Source organism: Labrus bergylta, chromosome 5 (assembly GCF_963930695.1).
Source record: "Labrus bergylta chromosome 5, fLabBer1.1, whole genome shotgun sequence".
Taxonomy (NCBI): Eukaryota; Metazoa; Chordata; class Actinopteri; order Labriformes; family Labridae; genus Labrus; species Labrus bergylta.
In genome coordinates, this window is record NC_089199.1 from 18,811,206 (window position 1) to 18,838,114 (window position 26,909).

The 26,909-nt window shown below is 41.9% G+C and overlaps 2 protein-coding genes across 3 annotated transcripts; one reads left to right on the top strand and one right to left on the bottom strand.

The window, feature by feature from the left end:
- Positions 1–458: 458 nt before the first annotated feature.
- rnf207a (ring finger protein 207a) lies at positions 459–26,525 on the bottom strand. 2 transcript variants are annotated; one of them, XM_065955058.1, is made up of 18 exons: positions 26,201–26,358; positions 25,810–26,000; positions 16,328–16,460; positions 15,521–15,665; positions 15,358–15,439; positions 15,187–15,262; positions 14,513–14,638; positions 13,317–13,363; positions 11,209–11,281; positions 10,286–10,354; positions 9,916–9,984; positions 8,892–8,998; positions 4,841–5,018; positions 3,968–4,153; positions 3,652–3,703; positions 3,442–3,559; positions 2,150–2,242; positions 459–1,498 (listed from the first exon to the last, which is right to left on the bottom strand). In XM_065955058.1, exons 2-18 carry the CDS (start codon positions 25,998–26,000, stop codon positions 1,348–1,350), a joined length of 1,896 nt encoding a protein of 631 aa, XP_065811130.1. In that variant the 5' UTR covers positions 26,201–26,358; the 3' UTR covers positions 459–1,347. The 2 variants fall into 2 exon arrangements, with proteins under 2 accessions (XP_065811130.1, XP_065811131.1); XM_065955059.1 differs by lacking the exon at positions 3,968–4,153 and having other exon boundaries at positions 26,201–26,525.
- On the top strand, positions 17,971–19,925 carry zpr1 (ZPR1 zinc finger). Its single transcript, XM_020633108.3, has one exon. It carries the CDS (start codon positions 18,151–18,153, stop codon positions 19,489–19,491), a length of 1,341 nt encoding a protein of 446 aa, XP_020488764.2. The 5' UTR covers positions 17,971–18,150; the 3' UTR covers positions 19,492–19,925.
- Positions 26,526–26,909: the final 384 nt, after the last annotated feature.

Here is a 26,909-nt window from a genome sequence, read left to right on the forward strand (position 1 = left end):
GAGAAGCTCGAGTCCTGCTGGCTGTGTTGTTGTCAGGGAAGTGTTTACATCAGGTTTACATGGACGGGACGGCCGGCTCCTCCCCTTGTGTATAAAAGCTGTTTGAGTCAAGAACTAGAGAAAATAAGAAGAACATACTCACTGCTTATTTGGATGTCATGTAAGCGTTTATTAGATTATGTGCAATGTGAAGCTACAAGCTAACCAAAGTGTGCTAACATTAGCCTGCTAACACAACAATGCAGGCTACAGGCAATTGCAACTCGAGCCAAGGACAATTTTGTCCGCCGCCTGAAACTCCTCCATGTGAACGCGGGGGGAGAGGGGTTGGAGGTGTGTCGCTGGTGGAGAGCGGAGGATTCAGAATAGCGGAGGTGTCGCTAAAACAGCAGTTTGTTTTGGTTTCATGCTGGTGCTCAGGGCAACATCTGCTGGATCAAAAAGTTGCACAGTCTTCCTTTAATTAATTAGGAATTAGATGATTTATTTCAGCTCATGAAAATAGCAGCAGGAACTAAAAGTGTTGCATACATTTTTTCTCTACACATTGTCTTGCTCTGCTTGTATATCGAGGATGAGTGGACTCAAAGAAACAAGAAGGATATTGAGGTCATGCCAAGGCCAGTTACATTCACACTCTCCTGTAATTCTTTTTTTTTTTTTCCCCACTTATTGCATGTGGATGTGAAACTGCAAGGGAGAAAGAAAAAAAAAATCCAACTGCAGACACATCCTGGAAAAAAAACAAAACACATCCTAATTTTTTTTTTTAGAGGGGACTGGTGCACGAGATGCTACATCAACATGTGACCTACACTGACACCTAAACTGACACACACATCATTACATTTGCTGTGCTCCATCTGTGCTGTCACAACGCTTCAACAATCTTCTTGGGGGATCGGAGCTGGGCAGTCATCCATCACCAACCTCCAGCCTCCGAAATATGAAAGAATTGAGACTGGAGAAAAGCTATTCCACACAAACTGCAAACTCTTATCACTCTCATCATTTTAAAAGGCACTAAATGGATCGAACACCAAAATATAAATACAGGATAATATGATACTATTGCTCTTTTTTCTTATCAAGCCGTCCAGATCTCCAAAATACAAACAGAGCATATTCTTTATGGTGGTTATTTGGCACAAGGAGGCTATCCCTCTGACAGCAAGGGGCTTTGAGCTCCATGTTTACACGTCCAGTTAGTGTCTATCCATGAAGACAGCTCCACACTGCAGAGAAAATGTTTCATACTCTGGTTTCTTCCTCCCGGGCTCATTATGGTCGAATCAAGTCACACAGCTGCTCCGGAGCAGGGAGACAGAAATGTAGTGATTCGGTGTTTTATGAAGGCATCTCGTTGTGGCCGGTCGTCTCCGTGGAGACCCTCAGCCTGCACGGGCGACTTGTCTTGACAGAGCCGTCCCCCGACTCGAGCATCAGCGGGCGGTTGTTCTTGTCTCTGTCCTGCTCTGTCACACTCGTCTGGTTGTCTCTGTCAATGTGAACATGGATTAAATAAATTCAACCATCATGATGGATAATGCTTCATATACGACACGTTATGTTGCCTCTTTGGGTCTTTTGATCCTTTTGCTTTTGACCATGTTTTGTGTTTTTGTTGTAAAATGATCCAGCCTTCAATGACTTAGAAGAGACCAAATGTATGTGCAACGCGTGTTACTTGAGGATTCCTCTAGAGGGAGCACGATGTGTACGCGTAGTTAATCCTAAGGCTTAAGAGGACATGCATCCATACCTTTAATAGTAAAATAAAATGTATGGATGTTTGTCTGCTCAGGGCTTCCATAAAAGACCTGTCACTGAACATTTCAGATTCAAGACATTTTACTAAAACGTTCATGTCTTCAATCCTCACATGTATATCAAAGTAAAAGAGACTTTTTTTCATGGTAGGAAGATTCTACAGATAGACAATTTGAATTGAGAAGCATTTTTTTTTTTTTTTTAAGAAATGCTCTACATATTTAGACGGCAGTCAATAATTCAAATGCACGAGCAAAAAAAAGATATCTAACGTTTGTAATAAGGCTGTCCAATGATTTTTTGCACACCTGCTTTTAGTTAATATACAACATACAGTAAGATGTATTTAAGTATATATGTATATTAAAATGATCAGAACCTGTCTTTGCTGTCTTCAGCGTTGGTGATGTCTTCATAGACTTTCAGCATCGTCTGTGTGCGGTCGTCACGGTGACCCTTAACCTCCTCAACCCTGGAAAATACACATTAACATGTTAGTAAGTTTGACTGAAGGGTGTAAGGCGTACACATGCCTCATTATCTCACTTCTTTCTGAGTTCTCAAGGTAGCAAAATCTGGTGTCTCAAAATTTGGATAAGGGCTTTTCCAGGTTTCTGAAATCAGGATATGGATACCTAAACAAACCTAAAAAAACAAAATCAAAACCAGGATGGAGTACATGCAAACACACTCAAGTGTCTCTGGATTGATTATTTATGAAAACAACTTTGGTAAAGTAAGTACACAACTCGTCAAAAAGTCATTTCTAAGACATTTCTAATCCTAAATGTAACAATTTATGCCTTTAAAATGGTGTGAATGAACACATTTATTACATAGAGGCGCAGTCCTCTCCTAAAATCAGCTGTGAATGCAGATTCAAACAATCATTATGCAAACAGCAGGACATATTTGCATTTGTTTGGGTCTTGCTTTCAGCGGCAGATTAATAAAAACTTGCTGCTCCGGTGAGTGTGTACTGCAGCAGAACTGTGTACGAGGGATTCACTTAAGATGAAGTGTATTGTCCATGTTCACAGGTAATGAAGGAACATGTCAGCCGGAGCAACAAAGGGGCGCCATGACGGTTTGTTTTCTGGCAACAATGAAGCTCTGAGGCAGCGAGGAAAAAGCTAAACGGAGAATAAAAAACTCACTGTTGTTTTTTTTTTGGTCTTTTATGGGATTTGTTGACAATAAATAAATAGTTCATACGTGTTATCCTTTAGACTTATAACGCCTGCAGGCTGCAGGTTATTTTTTGAAGAAACTAGTTTAGCGTTAATAACGGTGTTGAACAGTGTTTGTGGTCATCTGTAGTCCACTTCCTTGTTTGAGCACGGTTGCGTTTACATCTCTCTTTAATTTAATGAATCGAGCCTGAGACAACCTCCTTAAGCGGACTCGGGAGCTCCCTTCTTATTTACGGTTCCAGATCTGGCTGTCTCCTAAAGATTACCCGTAATAGCCAATCGGAGCGAGGAGATTGTGAAGCGCCACACGACTGTGCCCCCGAGCTGAGTGGAACGCTGAAGCTAGAATTATGGCAACAACACGAGTTCCTTATAATGTCTCATGCAAGACAAAAGTGACCTCTGACGTCGCTTTTGATCACTCTAGTTTCTGTGAGATCTTGTCTCTGTGGAATCGTTCCTACAATCGGTACAGCACCTGGGCTCGAGTCTCTCTTTGACCTTGGCGATGGACAGGATGTAAGGGCTGATCTGTTTGGTGATGGTGGTCAGGTAAGAGTTCTCCTGTTTCAGCTGCATCAGGTCATGAAGCTGCGCTGAAAAAAAAAACCCCCACAGAGAAATAAATTAAAACCAAAGCAGCCAAAAAAAAAAGAATATAATTATGCTGTCTAATTAGAAGACACACCTTCATAGATCTCCTGCTCATTAGAGACCCTCTGGAAAGTCTCATCCCAGACCTGCGAGGAAATGTTGTCAGTTGATTCTCTCCAAATAAAATATGACAAAAACTCTGCAGTTATTCAGCTCATGGGACACCTTGACACTTCTTATTTTCTTTCCCCTTTGTTTACTTTTCAAGCAGATAACGGTGTCTGAAAACGATCTTGTTAGTATGCAGCAGGAGGTCCTGACTGCGAGCAAATGTGGAAATGTTGTTTGTGGTGAGCGGGGCCAGCGGAGTCAGGTACACACTGAAGGTCGAAAGCCATCACTTGACGCACCTCTTCAAACATGACTCTCATAGTTTCCACGGTGGAGTGCTGCGCAGATATCTGGCTGTCAATGTGCAGAGACCTGTCCAAGATCTCTCCCATCTTATCTGTGTTGATGATGGAGTGGTGCTTGGTGAGGTCTCGGTGCAGCTCCTGGACCTGGTCCTTCAGGTTCTGAATCTCTGTCTGGAAAGTCTATAAGCACGCACACACACACACACACACACACACACACACACACACACACACACACACACACACACACACACTGAACATAAGACATGATACTCAGGAGGTGTGGAGAGTACAGCTGCCAGGTGAAGTGCATCCTGCCCACTCGACAGGAGGTCCCGCTGCTGCCTTCGATGTGTTTATCACAGAGGATCAGAGACTCCTCATGGCAGGATGAAACTTGACTCCAGCGTTTTCTTCAAATGCATCTTGCTAACCTAGCATTCGTTGATAACATACTGGTCTTGGTCCCCAAGCAGTTACCTGCCTTGCCTGTTGACAAGCAGCACCTCTGCACCCTCTGCTGCAAATGTGGTTACTTCTGACTTCAAAAATCAAAGATGGCGTCGGCCAAAATGCCCAATGTGAGGCTTCAAGCAGTGGTGCACAAACCAAGCATTGGTGTCAAAGTGGCTATGTCCCTTTCTTAAATACAGCCCATGTATCAAAAAGTGTTAAACAAAAACAAATGTGTCAACATGCTTCTGTTAGCATTTAGCTCAAAATACTGTTGTTCTTAAGTAGATCCTTCCAGAGCTGCATGCATGACCATAGATTCTCTTAACTCCTGTTTACATCTTGTTCTAGTTAAGAAAATCAGAAGAGTTCATGTCAATCTTCAACACGACAGCTGTCACACACAGCACTCACCCGGTAGGTGTTCTCATAGCTGCGGCAGTGCTGGGTGAAAGGTGTCTCCCTACCCTCAGCCAGCAGGACTTTGGTGCAGATGTTTCGGTGGCAGGTGGGCCTTCGCCCAAGAACTGAGCCCAGGGGCATCTCACTGAGAGACGGGGAGCGGCACAGAATGGAGAGAGGGGACTGGTACCTGAGGGGAGGAGGAAAAACAATAACTAATCCCTCGATAAAGTGTTAACAGCCTCAGACTATTAGGGCCTCATTTTGAATGAGTTTAACTTAACCTGGACTAGAAATATGTTACATGTATGCTTGCACTTTTAAAACAACTAGTGCAACACACTTGCATGTATTATTTATTTTAACCAGGAACCACAACTCTGGAAGCACTCTGGAAACCACGTCTAGATTTTCTACTACTTCAGCTCACTCCATTTACTAACCATAACTTATTATCTGCTCTACTGTCACAATTTGAAGTCAACACAAGACACTTGAGCTCTAATTGTTGCTGGGGATCAAACCCTCGACCTTCCAGTTGAGAGACGACCTACAATGAGCCACAGCCGTAAAGCTGTAACTTCTGGGTTTCTGCTGAATGCTGACTCATCAATTATTTAAAAGATGTAAATCTAAACCTTCTTCTCATGCAACTTTGTCTTCCTGTTTGTTTTTTCGTTAACAAGTTTTACTAAAAGTACTCACACCAGATATTCTTTAACTGCTTGCACGTACATTTAATTTCCCAGTTTGTTGTATTCTCTGTTTTCTCTTTTTTTCTGGCCAATCATGTACTCTAGAGAGACATCCAAAACTCATCTGTTCAAACTGATTAAATAAAGGTTACGTACATCTAAATATATCTTGTGTTGACTGTAAATCTCTGCACTCGCCGTCGCTCAAATCACTCACATCTCTCCTGCATCACATTCACCAGCAGTGCTGAGGTATGTGTCCACATTACAACAAGATAAACACACATTTATCTCGGCTCCAGGAGGACCGAAGCCCTGGCTCCGTGCCTGGAGCAGCATTACTGCCCCGAGGCCATTCAACAATAAGCCATATATGTGAGTACATCCCCTCCACTTTGACATATGAATGTTGTGTCCACTGAGCATTCAGGTGGGATCCCACAACAACCAATTATAGGCTCTGCAAGCAGAGCAGAGCAAAGCAGCAGCAGCAGCAGCAGCAGCAGGAGAGAAGACAGCTGCAAACTTCACTTCAGCTCTGAGAGAGTTTGTTTTGAAAAGAAAAGGATGGTCAGCTGGACGTTAACCAATCCCCTGCACAGGATCAATCCAGCACAGGAGGCTTACAAGTGGGGAAGGAGCTTTTAGAGGGTAAGGAGGACAAATGAGATGAATTAACACAAGAAACAGACTGAACAATGAGGGCGGTATTCTTAATCACAAAACAGTCAGCCATTTACAAACAGACCACACAAAAATGCTAATTTCCTCCTCTGTGTGTAAAGATTGGACTCGTACATTTGTGTCAAGCACCTTGTAGAGCAGCTATCATCTTCAAGTGTCAAGATGGCAACAACAGAAGTTCGTGTAAGTGCGTAGAAAGTCTGAGTACAGCTCTATCTCTGATCCCAACTTCACTGTAAAAACTCAAATCTTGTGAGGTGTATTTGTCTTTTTTTCTCTTTCTTGAAACGACATGTAATGCCTTAACTCAAAAAAACTTAACAAGCAGGTTTAGCTTGCTGCACTGGACGATATTTTTTCCTCATTACAAGAAATTCAGGCCTCATTATTTCTTGTAATATCCTAAAAAAATGTTTTTTTTTGGCTTGTAAGGTAAATCTAGCTTATAGGAATATTTCTGACAAGAATGTAGACAAACACGCATTGTAAGATTTGAATTTTTGCAGTGTTTACTTCAACTACAATCACTATACAAAACAAAAATTTAAAAAACCCACAAAAGCTACATAGCCTACTGCAATATGAGATCAGTCCAGTTCAAACAACAGAATCAGCTGCAGTGACTATAAAATAGTAAAATTTACCTGCGTTTTGGTTAGCGCTTACTCCTTGCCTTCTCGCCCTGCGTTGATGCAACATCAGACCTGCTTAAAACACGTCTCCCTCTCTCTGCACATGTCATCCTCTGCACACCCAGCCTCCGTCCTCCCATCACTGACGCCAACTAAAGACTTCACCCGTAACTAAAGCTGTGACATCAGCGAGCCCGCCTGGAACAAAGCGGCCCGTCCGCCTCCTGCATGCCAACTTCCAGATGAATCCTGCAGTGTTCTGTGAAATTATGATAAAAATAGTGCCAGCCTGCCAGACGGGCGGCCACCAATCCCTCTGCCCACTCTGCGTCTTGCACTGGCAGGGCGCTAAGCAAGTTGGAAGAGAGAGTTGTCAGTATGTTTGGCATTAGCGGTTGGGCTTAAAGACCTGTGAACAGTTGGGATAAGTGGAACGTGGGGAAGGAAAGGACAAAGCTCTTTGTTCTGATGTTGGGCTGTCAAATAAAAGTTGTTTATTTGATGTCGTTCATGAAAGAATCCATGAAGTAAAAATTCTATTCAGCATTGACAAATTGATTGCTTTTCCAGCATCACCAAATCTTAATGTAATGCGACTAAGGTTGTCAAATTTTCTGCTGCTTTTCCATACCACATGTTTTAAGTTATGATACGATATGGTACGCTACGTTACGATGCAATACGTTACGATGCGATACGTTACGATAAGATACGATAGGGTACGATACGATAGGATACGCTACAATACGGTATGATAGGGTACGATACGATACAATACGTACAATCATTATGATACGTTACGATAGGGGACGGTATGATACATTACAGTACGGTACGATACGTTACGATAGGGTACGATAAGAAACGACAAGGGACGGTATGATACGTGACGGTACAATACGTTACGGTACGATACCTTACGATAGGGTACGATATGATACGTTATGTTACGATAGGGTTACGATATGATACGGTACGGTACGGTATGATACGATACGATCCGGTACGATACGTTACGATAGGGTACGATAAGATACGATAGGGGACGGTATGATACGATACGTTACAATAAGATACGATAGAGGAAGATATGATACGTTATGATAGGATACGATACATTACGTTACGATAGGGTACGATACAATACAATACAATACATACGATACGGTACAATACAATACGATACGACAGGGTACAATATGGTCTGATACAGTGCGATACAATGCCGTACAATAGGGTACGATACAGTATGGTACTCTACATTTTAGATGTCCCCCCACAGTAGACGCTGTGATTTTTTAACATAAAGCTGTGGGGAAAGAGAAAGAGCAGTGTCTAGATTGCACAGATGTTGGCAATTTGCATAATCGTACCGAAAGGTTGTCCACGTACTGTATCTGTGCAATTTAGACAATGTGCCTGAGTTTGCATAATGTGTTGGGTTAATAAAAACAATATATTACCAAATATTGTGGGACTAGGACTTATTTTTGTTGCAGTTGTATCAGAACAGGTTGATATCATTTGATGTTATCCTAAAGAGGTTTAGAGATCAGTTATTGTGACAACCCTAAATGCATCATCTTTAATCTAAGTGATCCAAAATATAAAAAGCTCCAAACCTCTCACACTCACTCATACATGTTATCAGGTTATCTGTTGTTTCCTGCCCTGACCACAACAAAACCAGAGCTTTCTAAATCTGGGTCAATGCCTCGCTCCGTGCCTGCGTGCAGCAAGGTGAGTTATATAAACATATCAGACTACATAGCTCGCAGACAGACAGAATAACTTCCATAGTGGGACTCAGCATGGCGCCTCTCGCCGCAGTCATCGCTGTCTACCATCTGTACTCGCAAACCATTTGGGGATTTCGACTTTGGATGCTTCACAAGTGTGACATTTTCTTCCCAGACTTTCTGCTTTCTTGGAAGGATCCAGAACATGTCGTGGTAATGTTGGGGCTCATTGTGAAATAAAAACCTCAGAGGAAAAGGGATCGCTCTTGTGATGACATGTGAAGGATATTTGGCAGCAGGTTAATGATCTCACCTCGTCGCAGCACCTGCGGATCCGGAAACAGACGGAGGGCAGCGCTGACAGAGCAGCAGTAACGGCTCCAGACAGCGGGCAAACTCACTCCTGTAGTCGGTGTTGATCTGAAGACGGACAGAAATAAAGTCAAAGAGTGGGGCATTGCTTTAAGGGAAGGACAGAAATTCAAATTAAAGCCAGGAGTTCAGGTCTATTCTTGTACAATGACCCTACATATGTCGATAAAAATAGAAGCTAAAACAAAAGAAATAAGATCAATATGATGACATCCATCATCCTAAACTTAAAGGGGAATAAATAGAAAAAAACACTTCCCTGCTAACTTTTCTGAAATCATGAAATCATTTCTTTAGTCCCCTTGGACCTGTGGACATGCATTAAAGGAGAGTTGTCAGAATGGGGATGCTACACAGAGAGAGCGCAAGAGCTGTTGGGGGTTCAGTGCCTTTCTCAATGGCACCTCAGCAGTACTTGGAAGGTGACCTGGCACCTCTCCAGCGACCGGAAAAACGTCCATATTCTGGCCCACAACGGCACTTGAAGTGGCAACCCTCTGATTCCCTTCCCAAGTCCCTACAGGCTGAGCGACTGCCTCCCCCTCAAACATGTCTTTTGATGTAGTTCTGTTTGCACTGGCGATTCTAGAGTTTTTTTGGGCCCTCTGCAAAAACCAATTGGGGGCCTCCAACCAGTGTTCATCCCCATCATGTCTGCCAGTGTCCCGACAATTACTTCTCTTTTTCCAGTTTCTTTTTTTTCCTCCTAAAGACAGATAATTCATCCTGTTTTTTAATTTATTGACTCTCATTGACAAACTTTGGTTTTCACAGCAATAATGCAACGCTTAGCAGGGCAACGAGAGTGAGTGCTGTCAGATGGTGGCCCCTTAGGGAGGTTTCCTACTGTCGTTGCAAAAAAAACTGGTGAAAGTGCACCGGGAACAAATGAAACAATCACTGCAGCAGATTTCATTCTGAGTGTAACCTTTTGCAGCTCTGCATGAGGGCTGCTTTGGACTCACTTTGCTGCTCTGCACCGGTCTCAGTCGATGAGGGAGCTTCACAATCCTCTTCAGACGCTCCATGAGTTGCTGCGTAAGCAAAAAAAAGATCCGTCTGTGAATCAGTGACCTGTTTCACCTCGCTCACACCACACGGACAGCCTCAGACTTAGCCTCCATTTAAACACCAGCTATGTTACTTAAGATGTACATACAGCAGATACAGTGGTGTAAGCACCACTGAAAATAGATTTTTAATACATTTACACAGTCAGTACTCACCTTCCCGCCTCTTCTTTCTTACACTGCAGCACTGTGAATCTACATTCATCCTTGTGATGAATTCCCACATAAATTAAACATAGTCCATAGTTTAAGCGGCTGCACTCACGTAACCCATGTCCAGAAACTCAAACTTGTTGGCCGAGCTCAGAAACGCCGAACAGGTGACGAGGTGGACCTAAAAACACCAGAGATTAAAAGGATCCAATTCAAACAAGCTGCAGGGAGGACGAGACACCGTCAGACTGAGATTGCATTCATCCTGCGACTGCTCACTCAGTACATCATCGTTTTCATAAAGGCATAGGCAATTAACAAATAAGAAATGCACCCTGGAGTAACAACGCTGTGAAGTCAAACTACCCCTAGGCAGAAGTATAAATGTAGGCAACAGGTGGTCGAAATAAATGCACATTTAAGTTAGCATTTTGTGCTGTTTCATACCTCTACTGCACCAAATTAAACAGAGAAAAAGTGTTATTTTCCTCCACTTGGTTTACATCTGCATGTATTTATCAGATTAAGAAAGTAAATGCAGCCTAGGGTCTGCCGTTTAAAACTAGCTCTAAGCTAACTTTGGTACAATGCATCACATGGCATCATTTAGATTAATACTGTGTGGTCCCTTTAAAGATAAAATGCATAAAAAGGAACAATAATAACCCTCTGATACACAATACACTGGTTTGAAGTACTGTCAGTGACATTTTGACGTCTGTGAAATGTGAGCAGTGAAACCCGAGAGCAACTTTCAGGCAGGCGTTCCCAACATTGGGGTCCCGACCCCATGTACAGTCGCATGGAATTAAAATGGGGTCGTCTGAAATTGGAATTTATTGATTGGAAGTTTTAAATTATTTTTTTTAAAGCAGTCTCGTTACATGACTGAACAAACTTCTTTAATGCTCACTTATATGGATTTGAAATGCAGTACTCTCACTTCAGTGAAGGATCTGAGTTCTTATTGGTTCAAAGATGCCGCTGGAAACATTTCAAGTTATTATTCGTTATCATGTCACTGTTGTTCTCTACCTGCAGGGTCGGCAGGAGGGCAGTGAGGTGAGAGAGCTGCTCCTTCAGTGCTTTCTCCTTCTCCTCATGCTGACTGCAAACACAAACACACACACACACACACACACACACACACACACACACACACACACACACACACATATAAAAACACACAGAGACGCATAAGCATGTAACGCTACACCTTCACATCCTCGCCTGCTGAAATACTCAGAGGAGGAGGTGCAACCACAAACAACATACTCCATATTTCCAGAAGCTAATCTATCTGTGTTCTCCCTGTGCAACAAACACACATGCGGGGCGGATGCACAAAGACCGACATAAATAGACTTTAACACCCTTCCGGGAACATAGCCTGGACAACTTCCAGGCAATGAGAGAGAGAGAGAGAGAGAGAGAGAGAGATGGGGGACAGTGGGCATGAAAAATCTCATTAAAGATCCCCACAGAGTGCAAAACGATACACTCACTCACTCACTCACCAACGCACAAATGTTTCCCATTCAATCACACACACACACACACGCACACACAGACAATGCTGGAAATGATTCCCTCTCAGATTTGTACATTTGGAAGTCCTCCTGTTTTGAAAAGAAGTGTGAACATGATCAGACAGAACAGAGATGAAGAACCATTTTTTCGTCTTTTTATGTTCAAAAGCCATGAATTATTCATTAATCTTGTGCGATATTAAATTGATGTGCCATAATTTGATCATCGAACCTAATTAGTTTAAAACCTTAGACGACAATAAATCAAACTTTAATGATTGCTGAGGGGATTCAGGAAGAATTTGTAATTATTTTGGGTGGCTTGATTCTCGGTGGGGGTAATTCTAAATTAATTGATATCATTATCATCCTGTTTCTGTGATTTCTGGAACAGCTTCACATCCTACGTTTTGAAAAAGCAGGTTGCAACAGAGTAAGAGACTGCAACAAGTCTGCTCTTAAAAACCAAAACATTTCAGTCGATGAAATAGAAGGTGCTAAAAGTGCTCTGGTTTTATGTAACATGTCAGGAATCAACAGTCTGTTTCCATATTTTCAGCAACAGCTGGAAATTATAAAATCTATATTTGACAAATTTTATATTTTTACTCTTGAGTTGGATTCAGGGACAAACTGCAAACACTGGCTCAAACTCTGTAATTCTACTGAAGTGGTTATAAATTAGCACCAAGCTTCTCCATGTTTCTCTAACTCTAATATCTGTCTCTAGTCTGTCTACAAACCCCCCCGATGATGATAAAAGTCCATCCTCTCCGTCTTTTGCCTGCTCCACTTTTCAGAAAATGTGTGCTCAAACAGGCCGTTTGGAGATTTTACCTTCATGACATCACAAAGGGCAGTAACCCCTCCCCCACAGCTAGGTGACACTCCCACAGCTAGGTGTTTGTTCTGCCCTCTGAGTCTGCCTTCTCACCTTAAACAATAGGACATGGAGCGAGAAAACCAGAGACACCCAAGAACCTTCCAGAGAGGGGGGGTGGTCAGACACAGCTCATTTACATTTAAAGGTACAGATACAGAAACAGACTGTTCTGAGCAGGGCTAAAATAGAGGGGTTTATAGACATGATCAAATACAGGATCAGAGTGGATTTAGAACAAAAAACTTGTGCTCTGATACTTATTTAAACTGGTTGAAAAGGAGGAAAATTTGTGACCTTTAAAGTAAAAATCATCCAGTTACCACAAAATATCTTCATCATAGTCAGCCTGCGACCTCATCCTCCACATGGCACTTTATATTATATTTAACAGACCCTGAAATATTCACCAATTAGTCCTCCTTTAATGCACCTCTGTTATGTCCACTTTGTGTTTTGAGTGGTGCACATGCAGGTAAAAGACAAATTCCTGCATTTCGCATGCAAAAAGTAAACAATAAAGTGTTTTGTATTTTGTTCTTTTCTAAAATGTGTTCGGTGAGAAGGGGAGATTATTCCACAGCAATTATGGTTCTGCTTTTCACCACAGCATGATGGGAAAACTATGAAAAGACCCGCAGTCGCAGCAGGATAATAACATTAGGCTATATAGTAAATATTGTGACTCAAGCTTAGGGAAAGAAGTGTAAATCTTGATATAAGTCTTATTTTACCTCTGAGCTGCTTTGAGCAGGATCTTCTTCCTCTCTGCGAGTTTCTCCTGTCAGGAGAGAACAGAGAGAAAAACGGCCTCTTTAATTCCCCACACCGCTGTGAAAATGGCCTTGAGCTCTCTAATACCTTTTTCAACATTGTGAAGAGAAAAGAGGCGTACAATCCACAATGTGACGTCTGCTCTACTGACGCTTCATTAGGCTATACCAGGGAAATCTACGAGCTCAAAATTAAGAAAACAGAGACATCTGGTGGCTCAACAGTGCACGTGCAGCACACAGAGGTCAGAGATTGGTCATTTAAAAACGTACTCTATTAATCCCGCGAGGGGAAACTCAATTTCACGCTCTGTTGTTGAACATGCTACACACACGCACACGCACACGCACACGCACACACACACACACGCACACACACACACACACACACACACACACACACACAGGATTCTGTGGACACGCACTAATAGAGAGATGTCAGAGTGAGGGGGGGGGGGGGGGGGGGGCTTGCTTAAAGGCACATCAGCAGCACTCTGAAAATCAACAGGCACCTCTCCAGCTAACAGACCGATTTCCTGACTTGGTCTTAACCAGGACTTGAACTTGCAACCTTCCAGTTCCCAACCCAAATCCCAACAGACTGAGATACCCATGCCTCATTTACTAATCGCAAAAATTTCAGTTTATATATATTTTTCAAATATAAATAATTAGAGTGATTTAAATGTATGGATGCATGTCTGTACTATGTTTTATTAAGTTTTCATTGATGTTTGTATGACATCTAACTCAGACTATTATTCACTTACTTTGTAACTTGTTTTTTTGAAAATTGCCACTTAAATAAAGTGATTATTATTATAACACTAACAACAGAGTTATTTATAATGACAACACATTTAAATGATCCATAATTCTCTTTTGTACTAAAACAACCAGGAAGTATTAGAGCGGGGGGGGGGGGGGGGGGGGGACTGGCACATAGGCGTAAATGTGGTTTCAACTGAGGCATGCAATAAATAAATGCATGTAACACGAGGGGATGTGACATTTAGATTGACATAGTTGGGACTCTTCATTGTGCTTTGTCTTACTAAAATGTCTAATTTGTAGGTTGGGGTTATCATGCAGGAGTCTCTCTTCTCACGGTGTGTTTATGGGAGAAAAAAAAACCCACATTGGGATCGTTATACAACCTGCAGGCTGTTGAACAGAGAGCAGATTGCACTCTCCTCTTCCTCCACGTTCAGACACACTTCTCCAATCATCGCTCTCAGCAGAATGATCGCCTCTCGAGCTGATGTCTGCAGCTCCTTCACCACCTACAGATGGAGGAGGAGGAAGAGGAGGAAGAGGAGGATGGAGGAGGAAGAGGAGGGGGAGGAGGAGGAGGAGGAGGAAGAGGAGGAGGAGGAGGATGAGGTTGTCAGTCAATAAAATGTCATACATGCTGCTGATCTGTCACAATGCCTGGATAGGGTTTATGCAGTCTCAAAGCTGAGACAAAGTGACGTTTTCTGTCTATAAAAACATGTAAAACATGGGTAAGGCTCATTTAAAAGAATATCTACGTCCAATCAAATCTGTTTTAAACTCTTTTTTGTGGTTTAGATGTCTATCTGAAGCTGTACTGTTTATATCTGGTCCACACACAGATTGAAAATCCAACGTGAGCAGCGATGATATTTGTATTTTAATCAGAAAAGCTCAAACTCTCACAGAACAAATAGACCTCATTCATATGTTTATGTATTCAAATTGCAATGTGATGAGCTACACGGACCACTCTGCACCCTATCATCACCCAAATGAGTGCCTGAATTATTCATGATGCTAAATGTGTAGAGATGAACAGACTGGACTCTCTCACCAGCACGGCCTGGTCCAGCATCTCACAGCCCTGCACGTAAGCCGTCTCTATGTCAATGCAGTGAGTCCGACTCTCCCTGCATTCAAAACAATCGCAAGCAAGTTTAGCATGCAGAGGTGAAGAGTGAAGAACGTCTGATAGTCACATTATAAGTGTAGAGGGTTCACTCACACTTGTGTGTCTCTGAAGCACTTGATGCAGAGCATGGACTTCTTCTCTTTGGAGAACAGGATGTAGGGCTCATCGTGAAGAGCTGTGGAGACACAACACTTTCCTCTAAACAGGTGTCATAAAGTGCAGTAAGGTATCAGGAATGATTACAGGTAACACTCACAGCAGTTCCTGTGTTTGGCTTTGGTGCGTTTGGCCAAAGAAACGATCTCATGGTGAGAAAACATTCTGGCTTTGTGGGTGAGCTCCCTGCAGGTGCTGCACAGAGGCTGGATGCAGGTGTTACAGAAGTACATCACTCCTGCGTCCTGTATGAGCAAAGACAACGCAGAATGCATTAAGGGTAGGGCACACTTTTGATGTTTTAATTAGTTTAAAGCTACAAAAAAAAAACTTTCCCACTAAAAAAAAATATGCATGTCTTGAGACCATCTGTATGGTATACTGTATGCTATTTTCCAATATTGTGTTTCAATGTGGCTCCCCCTGTTGGTACTATCACAGTTTGCAATGGAAGATTGAGATCCAAGACTGAATAGCACCGATTTCCCCCCAAAAAATAATTGATTTAAGAAAAAAATCTTCAATTAAAATGACAAACACATCTAGTATCATAAGTCATTGTGTTCCTTTGTCTGTCAACAAGACTCCTCTACCTTAAATAAAGAAAATTTAAGAGTCAAATGGCAACTTTTCCCTTTAGTAATCAGTCTGTTTGCAACAAGCTGTTTTCCCCACTCTCTTAAATTAGCATTTTCAAAGTTGAAGTAACAAAAATAGGGCAGTAACCCTTACATCAAAGTATCCAACAATACAGGTAAAAAACAGAAAGAAGAAGTAACCAAACAAGATATACGAGACATGTTCATCTATTCCTTTTATCTTTTTCATGAATAAAATATAAATTAATTCAGTAAGATCTTTTTTGGAACTGTTGTCTTGACTTTGCCCGAGTAACAACCCGTCATACCTTCTTGTTACTTTCCCGGTCACAGTTTGCACACTGCACAGTCTCCTCAGCGTCCGTGTTGTTGTCGACCAGGAACCTGAGCAGTCGGTCTTCAGGTGGGAGAGCGCCGTTTCCTTTGACTATGGACATGTACCTGTGGCAGAGAAAGACTCATGAGGCCTGAGTGATTCATTCAGAGAAAACCACGATAACAATCACTTGATTTGGAAATATCAACTTGTGTTTTTCTTTGAGTTGGGGTATATCAGGAATAACTCAAATATTCTAAATTCAGAAAAAAGAACCTGGAAAAACAGAAGATTATAAAATCTGAATTTTTTTTTTTACTTTCCTTAAACTTGTAGAAGAATGATTTTATATATGGATATATCATGTGTGTACCTCTGTATGTGAGGAGAGTCAAAGTCCAAACAGACTGCAGCAACATTACAAAAAAATATCATCTAAAGTTCAACATTACAGAAATAAAAAGTGGCAATATGAAAAAAACAAAGTGAAGAAACAAAAAAAGCATACACACATTTTATAAGAAAAAGCCTCATTTACAGTTTCCAAGCAAAGTTTAAGAAAATAAAATTGTAGAAATAAGAGTAGAATTTTATATTTTTGATGTTTTGTTGTTTTCTTCAGGTACTTTGCAACAATATTTTACAAGCTATATCAATTAAAACAAATATCCTTCTAATGATTTAACATGTCTGCATAACTGGACAAATATACAGTGCAAGGCCACTAATACAAATATTAAAGATACCAAAATACAAGGACACTGTTCTTCACGGCCTCAGGACCTCTTTATGCTCTCTGTCCCAAACGCTCTGACAGAAATTGGAAAACCCTCAGCCTGGAATCTGTTTCAGAATGACTTCAAACTCAAAGAGCGGGTGTCCTTAAGTATTTTTAAATCAAAAATGAAATACCTGAAACAGATTCCACAGGATGTCGATTAGCCTGACTGCTTGATCTACTGACTCCCAGATTTGACTCATAGATGGTTCTCCTTTAATGCAAACTTAATGCAAGCATTTTGTAAATTGTCGGCCTACTTTGTCTCCATTTGTGTCTCTGTCTGTAACTCTGTGTTTTTGCTGCTGACTGTTTTGGTCAGGTCTCCCTTGGAAAAGAGGTTCTCAATCTCAAGGGGGACAACCTGGTTCAATAAAGGTTTAATAAAAATAAAAAAAATCCAGGGGAGAGAGACAATTTAATGTTTGTTTGCCCCTCTTTTTAAAAATGTTGTCTTTATCTCCATTTTGATATCCATAAGGGATAAAGAATGCACATGATCCCTCTCTCCTGTATCTTTGTTGGCTGTCGATGAAACCACATGTTTTTATTTCTTCTTTTTTGTAAATGACAAACAATTTAAAAAATGATCGCAAAATAATTTATTTTTTAATTATTTTTAAACAGTGATGAAGAAAACAACTAATGTAAACGCAGTAAATGAAACAGAAGACAACATTTTAGATCAGAAAAATCAATCAAAAGTTGTATTGAATCTACGTGGCTGTTTATTTTATGATTAAAAGTCAAATTGAAAACAGTTTCCGCCTGCGTGATCGCCCCTGTGATACTGGAGACAATCGGAAGGAGGCAGCAAATGACGCCAATTGGGACTCCTCCACAGTAGAAGAAGAAGAAGATGCGGAAGTTGGTGTTAAAGCGCTTCCATAACTTACCGGGCGTGTGCTGGTGAGTTAGGGCTGTGTGTGTTTTCTAGAGACTTCCAGCACATTACACCCGAGAGTGAGCGACGACGACGACGACGGCGGCGTTTAGAAACAGTTCAGTCTGTCTGAGGGAGACATTTATCCGACAAAATGTCTGTTATCTCCGAGGAACACATCCGAGGAAGGAGCGTGTTCAAGGATATCGGCGCTGACGACGCAGACTGGGAGCCCACAGAGATCGAGAGCATGTGTATGAACTGCCACCTGAACGGTACGACGCGATTACTGCTCACTAAAATCCCGTTTTTTAAAGAAGTCATCGTCAGCTCGTTCAGCTGCGCGAACTGCGGCTGGTCAGATACCGAGATCCAGTCTGCGGGACGGATCCAGGACCAGGGCGTCTCTTACACACTCACAGTCAAATCCAAACAGGACCTGGACCGGGAGGTGGTGAAGTCAGACAGCGCCACCACCAGGATCCCCGAGCTGGATTTTGAAATCCCTCCCTTCACCCAGAAAGGTGCCCTCTCCACCATTGAGGGGCTTTTGGACCGAGCGGTTTCGGGATTGGAGCAAGAGCAGCCAATCAGGAGAGCGACCGACCCTGACGTGGCCGACAAGATAGACGAGTTCATCCAGAGGCTGAAGAAGTTAAAAGACGTGGAGGAGGAGTTCACGCTGGTGGTCGAGGACCCGTCCGGGAACAGCTTCGTGGAGAACCCTGTGGCCCCGCAGAAGGACGAGGCCCTCGCTGTGACCCGCTTCAAGAGGTCGGCGCAGCAGGACGTGCTGCTGGGAATACGAGCCGCCGACGACGACTTCGATGAAGAGCCGGCTGGAAACGACATCGACGCCATGAGAAACGAGGTTTTGGTGTTCAACACAAACTGCCCGGAGTGCAACGCGCCGGCCTCGACCAACATGAAGATGGTCCAGATCCCTCACTTCAAGGAGGTCATCATCATGGCGACGAACTGTGACAGCTGCGGCCACCGGACCAACGAGGTGAAGTCGGGAGGTGCCACGGAGGAGCTGGGCACCAGGATCACCCTGAACATCACCGACCAGTCAGACATGACTCGAGACGTCCTCAAATCGGAGACGTGCGCCATCCGCATCCCAGAGCTGGAGTTAGAGGTGGGCATGGCGACTGTGGGCGGAAAGTTCACCACCTTAGAGGGGCTCATGAAGGACATCAAAGATCTGACCGTCTCCAAAAACCCCTTCATCAGCGGGGACAGCTGCTCCACAGACCGCATGCAGAAGCTGAGAGAGTTTGGGGAGAAGCTCGATAAAGTCATGTCCGGAGAGATGAAAGTCCACTTTGTTCTGGACGACCCGGCAGGGAACAGCTACCTGCAGAACGTGTACGCGCCTGACCCGGATCCTGAGCTGACCATAGAGAAGTACACCCGCACGTTTGAGCAGAACGAAGACCTCGGTCTGAACGACATGAAGACTGATGGATACCAGGAAGAGGAGGAAAAATAAACTACAAACACTGGCTGAATGGACTAAAAAGAGGAAATAATGTCTTGGAAAAGTCCCAGTGTTTATACATGTCAACGTATTTTCATGCATTCTAAGTTTAACATTTGGTAAAAAAAGGTTTTCCATTCTTTATTTTATTGGTGAGAGGAGATTTAAGTTGTGTAAATGTACACTGAAAAGAAGCAGAAAGAAGCACTTGAGCAACTTATGTACAAAACAGGCTGTTATTAAAAAAATATATATTTCCTTTAACTTTTTTTTTTAGCTCTCTTACGCTTTTACTGCATTCTCATGACTTCCCAGAAGATGGCGCTTTGTTGCCTTGAAACATGATAATTTTTCTCACATAGGACGACGACCTGTGTGACAGACAAATCCTTTTTTTTTTAACACCTGTAAGCGTGACATCGAATAAAGAAAAGTGTCTCAATTAATAGTGCAGCTGTGTTCTTTCAGGAGATGAGATTCTTTTGTGACACAATTCAACAACACAAAGAGATGATGATGATGGCACTCTTACTTTACCAATAATTTACAAAACAATACAATACTTTATTATCCACCAGGGGAGATTTGCAGGGGTCGGGTATACACCTAAATAAACAGTAATCAAAGCAGCAACAGTCAGTGTGAGCGCCTTAAATAAACATGTTTACATTAAACATTGGAAAAAAACTGATCAGTAATACTACGTTACGCTAATGAGCTTTAGCATCAGCACATTATGTGTTACACACACACACAGACTGAAATACACAAACAGGATCCTGTGGACAAGCACTAATGGAGAGATGACGGAGTGAGGAGGCTGCCCACAGTGATCCCTCCTGAGCTGGTGGGGGTTATTCAGGGAAGCCTCTCCAGCTACCACACCAATTTCCAGACTTGGTCAGCACTGGGATTTGAACCGGCGACCCTCCGGATCCCAAGTCCCTAAAGACTGAACTACTGCCGCCCTACTGCTGATATAATGAACACTAAAGCACATCATATACTATATAGGCTACTTAATTTCTACCTCAAACTGCATCATTAGTCAGAAAAGACATATTTTAGACTTTTCAGTTAAGAATCTCATGTGGAAGCTTTTTGCAGGAATATTTTAGTGTAATTCAATATGACTCAAACTAACAATTATTTGTCATTCGTCATTTAGTGGCATTATTCCCCAGAGCCCCAAGTTACACCATCAACTTCCTTCTTAAATGCAAACATTTATTTAAGCCTAAAGATAATGGAGGGAATGATGAGCAGAAATTATGAGGTTAGAACTCAGTTCAATTTCTTGTTTCTCGACTGAAGACACTAATTTAAAGTTTAAGCAAGTTAAACTGGTCCTGGATTTTCAGAGCCGATGTCAGCTTGCTAAAAAGAAGAAATTGTGCACGATGTCCATTTAATCTCAGCTATTGAGGGTCTACTTTGGTAGAGGAACTTTATGAATCCCTCTGTAGGGCCGATTGGTTTGGAGCAGCTCGTACATAAAGATATAAGATGATCTATGCAGTGGTCACTTTCTTCCACGTTGAAATCTCACCACTGAACATAAGGCGGTGTGCCCTACATTCACTCTGTTGCAGTGTCACAAATGCTCCCTGCTCATGTCTGCTGTACATGTTTTTTATCTGGTTTTTCATAGCGACCAGCCTCCATTGTGTTCTACTAATAGCAGAGTAGTGAATTCCTAGATTACACGGTACTTCAGAGAGCAGCTGTTAGCGGTCTGATGGAAATAGTAGCTTCCAGGCAGCGAGCCTCTGTAACCAGAGCGCAGCAGCTCTGTGTACACTGTGCTGTTTTCTTAGAAAACATATCATTACCTGGGTCTTTCCCCTCTTGTTTCTCAGTATGTTGTGCTATCAATAACATGCATTATGCTGACTTGTACTGCTGACCCGTATACAGTAGGTTCACATCAAAAAGATTAAGACATTTGACTTGATTTCCCACAAAAAGGGGGAGGAAACCAGGCACTCTAAGCATGGAAGATGTCAAAATGAAGAAGGTAATACTTCAAATGTCTTTATTAAAATGACTAAATCATTTAAAAGCCAACTTGTTTCCAACATAGAGGTTTTCATCAGGGCTTATAAAAGGAATTTTACATATTTTGCTTGGAGTGCCTGGTTTCCTCCCCTTTAGTATGTATAAGGTTTTTACTGTTTTCAAAGAGCACCCATGACATGTATGTCAACAGGAAACCTCATGCAGGGATGACCTTCAAACATAAAGTCAATCTAGATCAGCTTGATACATCTGGTAAATGGACTTGTATCGTTCTCTTCTAATCTTCTGAATACTCAAAGTGCTTTTACGCTGCAGGTCACACCTACACATTCACACACTGATGGTAGAGGCTGCTATGTAAAGTGACCATCAGTATTAACTAATACCATTCATACACATGCATACGTCACTGATGAAGCAGCGGGATCAATTTGGGGTTAAAGGGATACTTCACCCGTTGAAACATGAATCTGTACTGACATTGGGTCATATATGTAGTAGAAATGTGAAATGAATTTTGAAGTTGGTGCCTTCTTGGCCGAGAAAAGGCAGAAAGTGTCTTTTTGGCTCATGTGGATGAAAAACACCAAATCCCAGAATGCACAGCACCACAGGCCACTCCCACTAAGGTCCTCTAGTTCAGAATCAGAAATACTTTATTAATCCCAGAGGGAAATTCTATCATTACAGTTTCTCCAAAATATAAAATAGAGCAGTAGAAATATAGTAATAAAAACATTTACAGACATATTTACTTCAACACATAAGGCCATTTCCTCAACTGATTCAGAGATTTCTTCCAGAATTGATCTTGGAAATTCCTGGCAGAAAACAGACTCTATGTCTGTGTCCATAGGCAAACAGTGAGAGCACCGACACTACCAGTCCGCCCCAGCTCGAGCCGGCCCCGGCTCCTCGTCCTCACCGAGCAGCCGCGAGATGGTTGCAGCCAACATGCCGGTCTAGTGTCGCAGCGGCCAGCGGCCAGTGCTCGGCCACTGGAAGCTCATTATCAGATTTAGAAATACAAAGATTTCCCATCTCAGAGGAAAATGAGGGCGGGATGCACGACCATTCAAAAATACTACCAGGTTTCTAATGATGCAAAACTTAATGCAAATGGTTAAAGTATTCCTTTAAGTGTCTTGCCCAAGGACACATCTGACATGTGGCTGCAGGAGCTGGAGATCGAACACCTTACTTTTTGGTGGAGAGACAATCCACTATACCAACTGTACCACTGATCCACAGCCGCCCATCTGCGCCGTATGCAGTTTCTTTGTCTGAAGTGGTAAATAAGCGTTTGGAAGAAAAAGTAGCTGAATCCTGATTCTGCTAAAGCTTGTTCCTTGTTTGCTTCTGTTGACTCCAATAAACCTTTTTGTATTTGATCATACCCAGTGGATTTTCAAGTGTTTTCTGACTTCACTGAAATTGCTCCAGTGACTGTTTATCAAATGTTGGAGATGGATTTGAATTTTTTTACAAGGCCAGATCCAAACATTTTTCCCACCGTAGCGACTGGTTGTGTTCTCTTCAGTTTGTACTGTTTGCTTTTGGTGCCATGTCTGATTGCACTCATTCTGTCACTTCATCTTTTTTAAAGTGTAAACTTTACATCTCGCATTTAAGCTCACAGTGCAATCAAATCTAAATGCATGAACAAAAAGGAAAACAAATCTTGGTGAGGTTATTGACACAGTAGAAAATACTTCTTGTTTTCTCTGCATCTCTGAGCTTTGATGTTTGTAAAGTTAACACTGCAGACCTGAAGGTGACCATTAAAACACGTGTTATACCTTAGTAGGGGATGAAATGGATTGGTATCATGTGACTGCTTTTGATTGCCCTAAGCTGCTGGCAGCGCAGCTAAATACCAGTATGCTTTGTTTTGCAGTGTGACTGGTCTCAGAAGAACTCAGGCACGGGGATGACCCTGCAGCTGCTGCAGCCACTCAGTCCTGCCCTGCTCAGACCAGGCCAGAGATGGGTCAAAAAAAAAACAGAAAGACTTGATGCTCTCTCAAAACCAAAGGGATTTAACTAAAAGTCTCATGGTGCATGGAGCGACTAATCGACTTAAGTGGAACGAATCCCTTTGAATAATGCTGCCCAAAACTGGGGTCTGAGGGGAAAAAATACTCTACACACAAAAAACTTGACCCACCATGGGGATACAAGCAGCAAAATAATATTCTACTGTAGGAAATTAAACAGCTGAGTCATGCTGGAGCAGCTTCAGAGCACCTGCTAAACACACCTAATCATCAAAACAGTCAAGCGTCGACCTTTGGCGTCAATGTTTTTTTGTTGTTGTTGGTATTTCTAACTTAGTACCATACATGTAGGTGTGAAACCCTGGCTGGGATATCCTACACAGGCACTAAAAACACTGTTTTCAGCATCCATTTCTGGATCACAAACCTGCATTGTTTAAAGCTTAGATATGATTCCTTTGGAAGTTAAAAAATACTGCAGAAGTCATCTCTCAAAAACAAGAAAAAAAATGAAGTAATCGAATGGGGAAATATTACTTTAAGTTAACAGAACAAGAAAATGTCATTATTTAAAACCACACACTAAATATTAATGGTCGAAGCCTGAGTGACGTCACCGGTCTGTTACTGCAGGGTGCTCTGGAGGGTCAACCATGCTGGAAATGCTGTCTCATGCTAACTTTCAGTCAACTTTACTGTACAACAGGCTGAGAGCTGGAGCTGAAGCGGGTTTTAAGCCTCTTGACAAACAGCTACAGCGTGTCCCCCATCAATCAAGTCAGCTACCTTGTTGTAAATAATATGTATTGTTAAAAAAATCTAAATGGGATGAGTTGTAAAAAAAAATCACACCCCCTTACAATGTGTGCCGATCGAGACATGAGCTAATCACACCTTCAACGTTTTTGTACCAGGCTGTAAACATGTTAATTTCTGCTGTTAAAATGGGCTTTTTTTTAATGGGGTGTGTATGTGACTTCCTGTGCTTCTGCAGCCAACCTCTAGTGGACACTCCATGGACTGCAGGATTTTGCACTTCCGCATTGGCTTTATCTTTCTACACCGGAGGTTGCCAGTTGTTTAAAACAGAAATAATACACACCAAGAGTCAAGAAATCTTTCTCAAAATAAGAAATCCTGACTTAATATACTACTATCAGAAATATTAGTCTTGTTTGAAGATAGAATGAATGTAACACAAACACTAGGGCCCGAGCAATATGGGATTTTTGGGTCCGATACCGATATTGACATATTTGAAAAAATCAGATACTGATATATTGGCCGATATCTTTCTTAGACATATCTCCGATCTATTGAGATAAACATAGATATACACATTGATCCCTGAAATGCAGTTAATAAACACTTGTGGAAATTATATATGATGAAGTAAAGGTGGTCACTCAACTGGAAAATAACGCCGCAGCATGAAAGTACATGATTGCGTGACACTCTGGAAAGTTCAAATGCTTGTTGTTATCCCTTTAGCACACTCTGCTGGTAACAGCCAGAAAGAAAACTGTTGGTTTAAAACAATGAAAATCAAATGAAATGCTTTTTGACAGGTGAATAAATCTATTAATATCGAGTCCATATCTGACAGTCACTGGAAATGCTATTATCGGCCGATATTATTGGCTGGAAGATTAATTGGTCGGGCTCTAACAAACATCTCTCATTTACAAACTTATGTTCAAATCTAATGCCAAAGCATCATGTAAAACAGCTCAATGACGTACAGTTTGGTCAGAAAGTATGGAAACTGTACTGTGTTACAAATTGAAATTAAAGTAATACCCTCAATTTGGTGATATCGTCTCTGGATATTTAAAAGATTGTGAAGAACAAAGCAGATATGTACTTCTCAGAGTTGACCCTAAAAACTTTAAAATTCTGCTTATTGTGACTCAAGACCAGTGATAAAATGTCAGTCAAAGGTGACAATCTTAAATTAAGATAATTAAGGATAAAAAAAAAAACTCTACAACCTAAAAATGAACAGCTCAGACTTTAAAAGTTCCAGGTAAGAAGACATGTCAGAAGAAAAGAATTGTATTTTGGCTTGACTTAACATTTTTCATCTTGTGAAGATTTCAGTTCTGTCATTGTGAATGAGGTACCATAATGAATAATATAAGAATATATGTGTATGTATGTTTATGAGTTTTAATGATATTAATCAATCTGTACGCTTTTCCCCTTCGGGGTCACGGGGGGCTCGGGCTGATCCCAGCTGTCACTGGGCGAGAGGAATATTAATCTACACTCAGCCTTAATTAGTCCTGATTAACATCACAGTGTGCTTTCTTACCCACAGAGGGGGCAGCTGAGACGGCTGTCATTGATCCGGCCACGCAAACAGCGGGCGCAGAAGATGTGGTAACAGTCCAACAAACACGGAGACTGGTACTGCTCGTTGCACAGGTGACACACCAGGGGGTGGATGTCACTGCAATCCACGTTGCACAGGTTATCCAAGTTTGGGAAGATACTTCCTGCCATCTGCAAAGACAGAAGATGTAAATAATGCCAACCCTGAGTACCACTGAGTTGGGAAAAAAAGCCACTAAACAAAAAAGATTTTGAGTGTTTTATGGTCAAAATATTCATGTTATAATAACAAAGTTTAAGTCGATGGTAATATTAAAGCACTTATTTCAAGAGGGACACTTTCTGATTTGTTGGAGAAGTTTTACTCTTACCTTGTTGGATGTGTAACGACTCCCTGGGGCTTCACAGACAACACACTGCAAAGAGAGCAAATGTTCACTTTTAAGATGTATTCAGTTCCAACACAATACACGTCTAACAAATCCTCTGTAGCTAAATGCAGCAGGCTATTCTGCAGAAAGCACACAGAGCCTCTGCCTTACCTTCCACTGGTGCTATCAGCTACCCCCAGCAGGAATGACAGCAATGCAGAAAGTCTTCAATAGTAGGCCGATGGGGTCCCTCCGCCAAGCAGCTGACTGCACACTCCTCGTGCCAGTCCCCATGAGAGCTGCCAAAGTGCAGCAGGGGACATTTAATATCGCTCTCCCACACGGATTATATGTATAAATACAGTCGTCCTGTGTGTAATGCCACACTCTTTGTTACGCCTTAGACTCCAAGGAGGGGTGAACGCAGGGGAAAGGCTTGAAATTATAGCATTGAAAAACAGGGAACCCTCTGCAAGACTTGATGATAAACACTTTCATATGGTCACATTAAGCTTTATTTTGAATCTCCACATGTGTATTTTATGAAAATTGTGCTCATGAAAAGCTGAATGATCACAAATTCTAGAAGAAAGAGGCTTCATCTGCTATAAGACCAAATAAATCAAAATATACAGTGTGTCAAATGAATTGAAACTGGAGTGAGTGAAACTGTTTGATACATTTGATGAAATAAGAAGAACATTTCTTT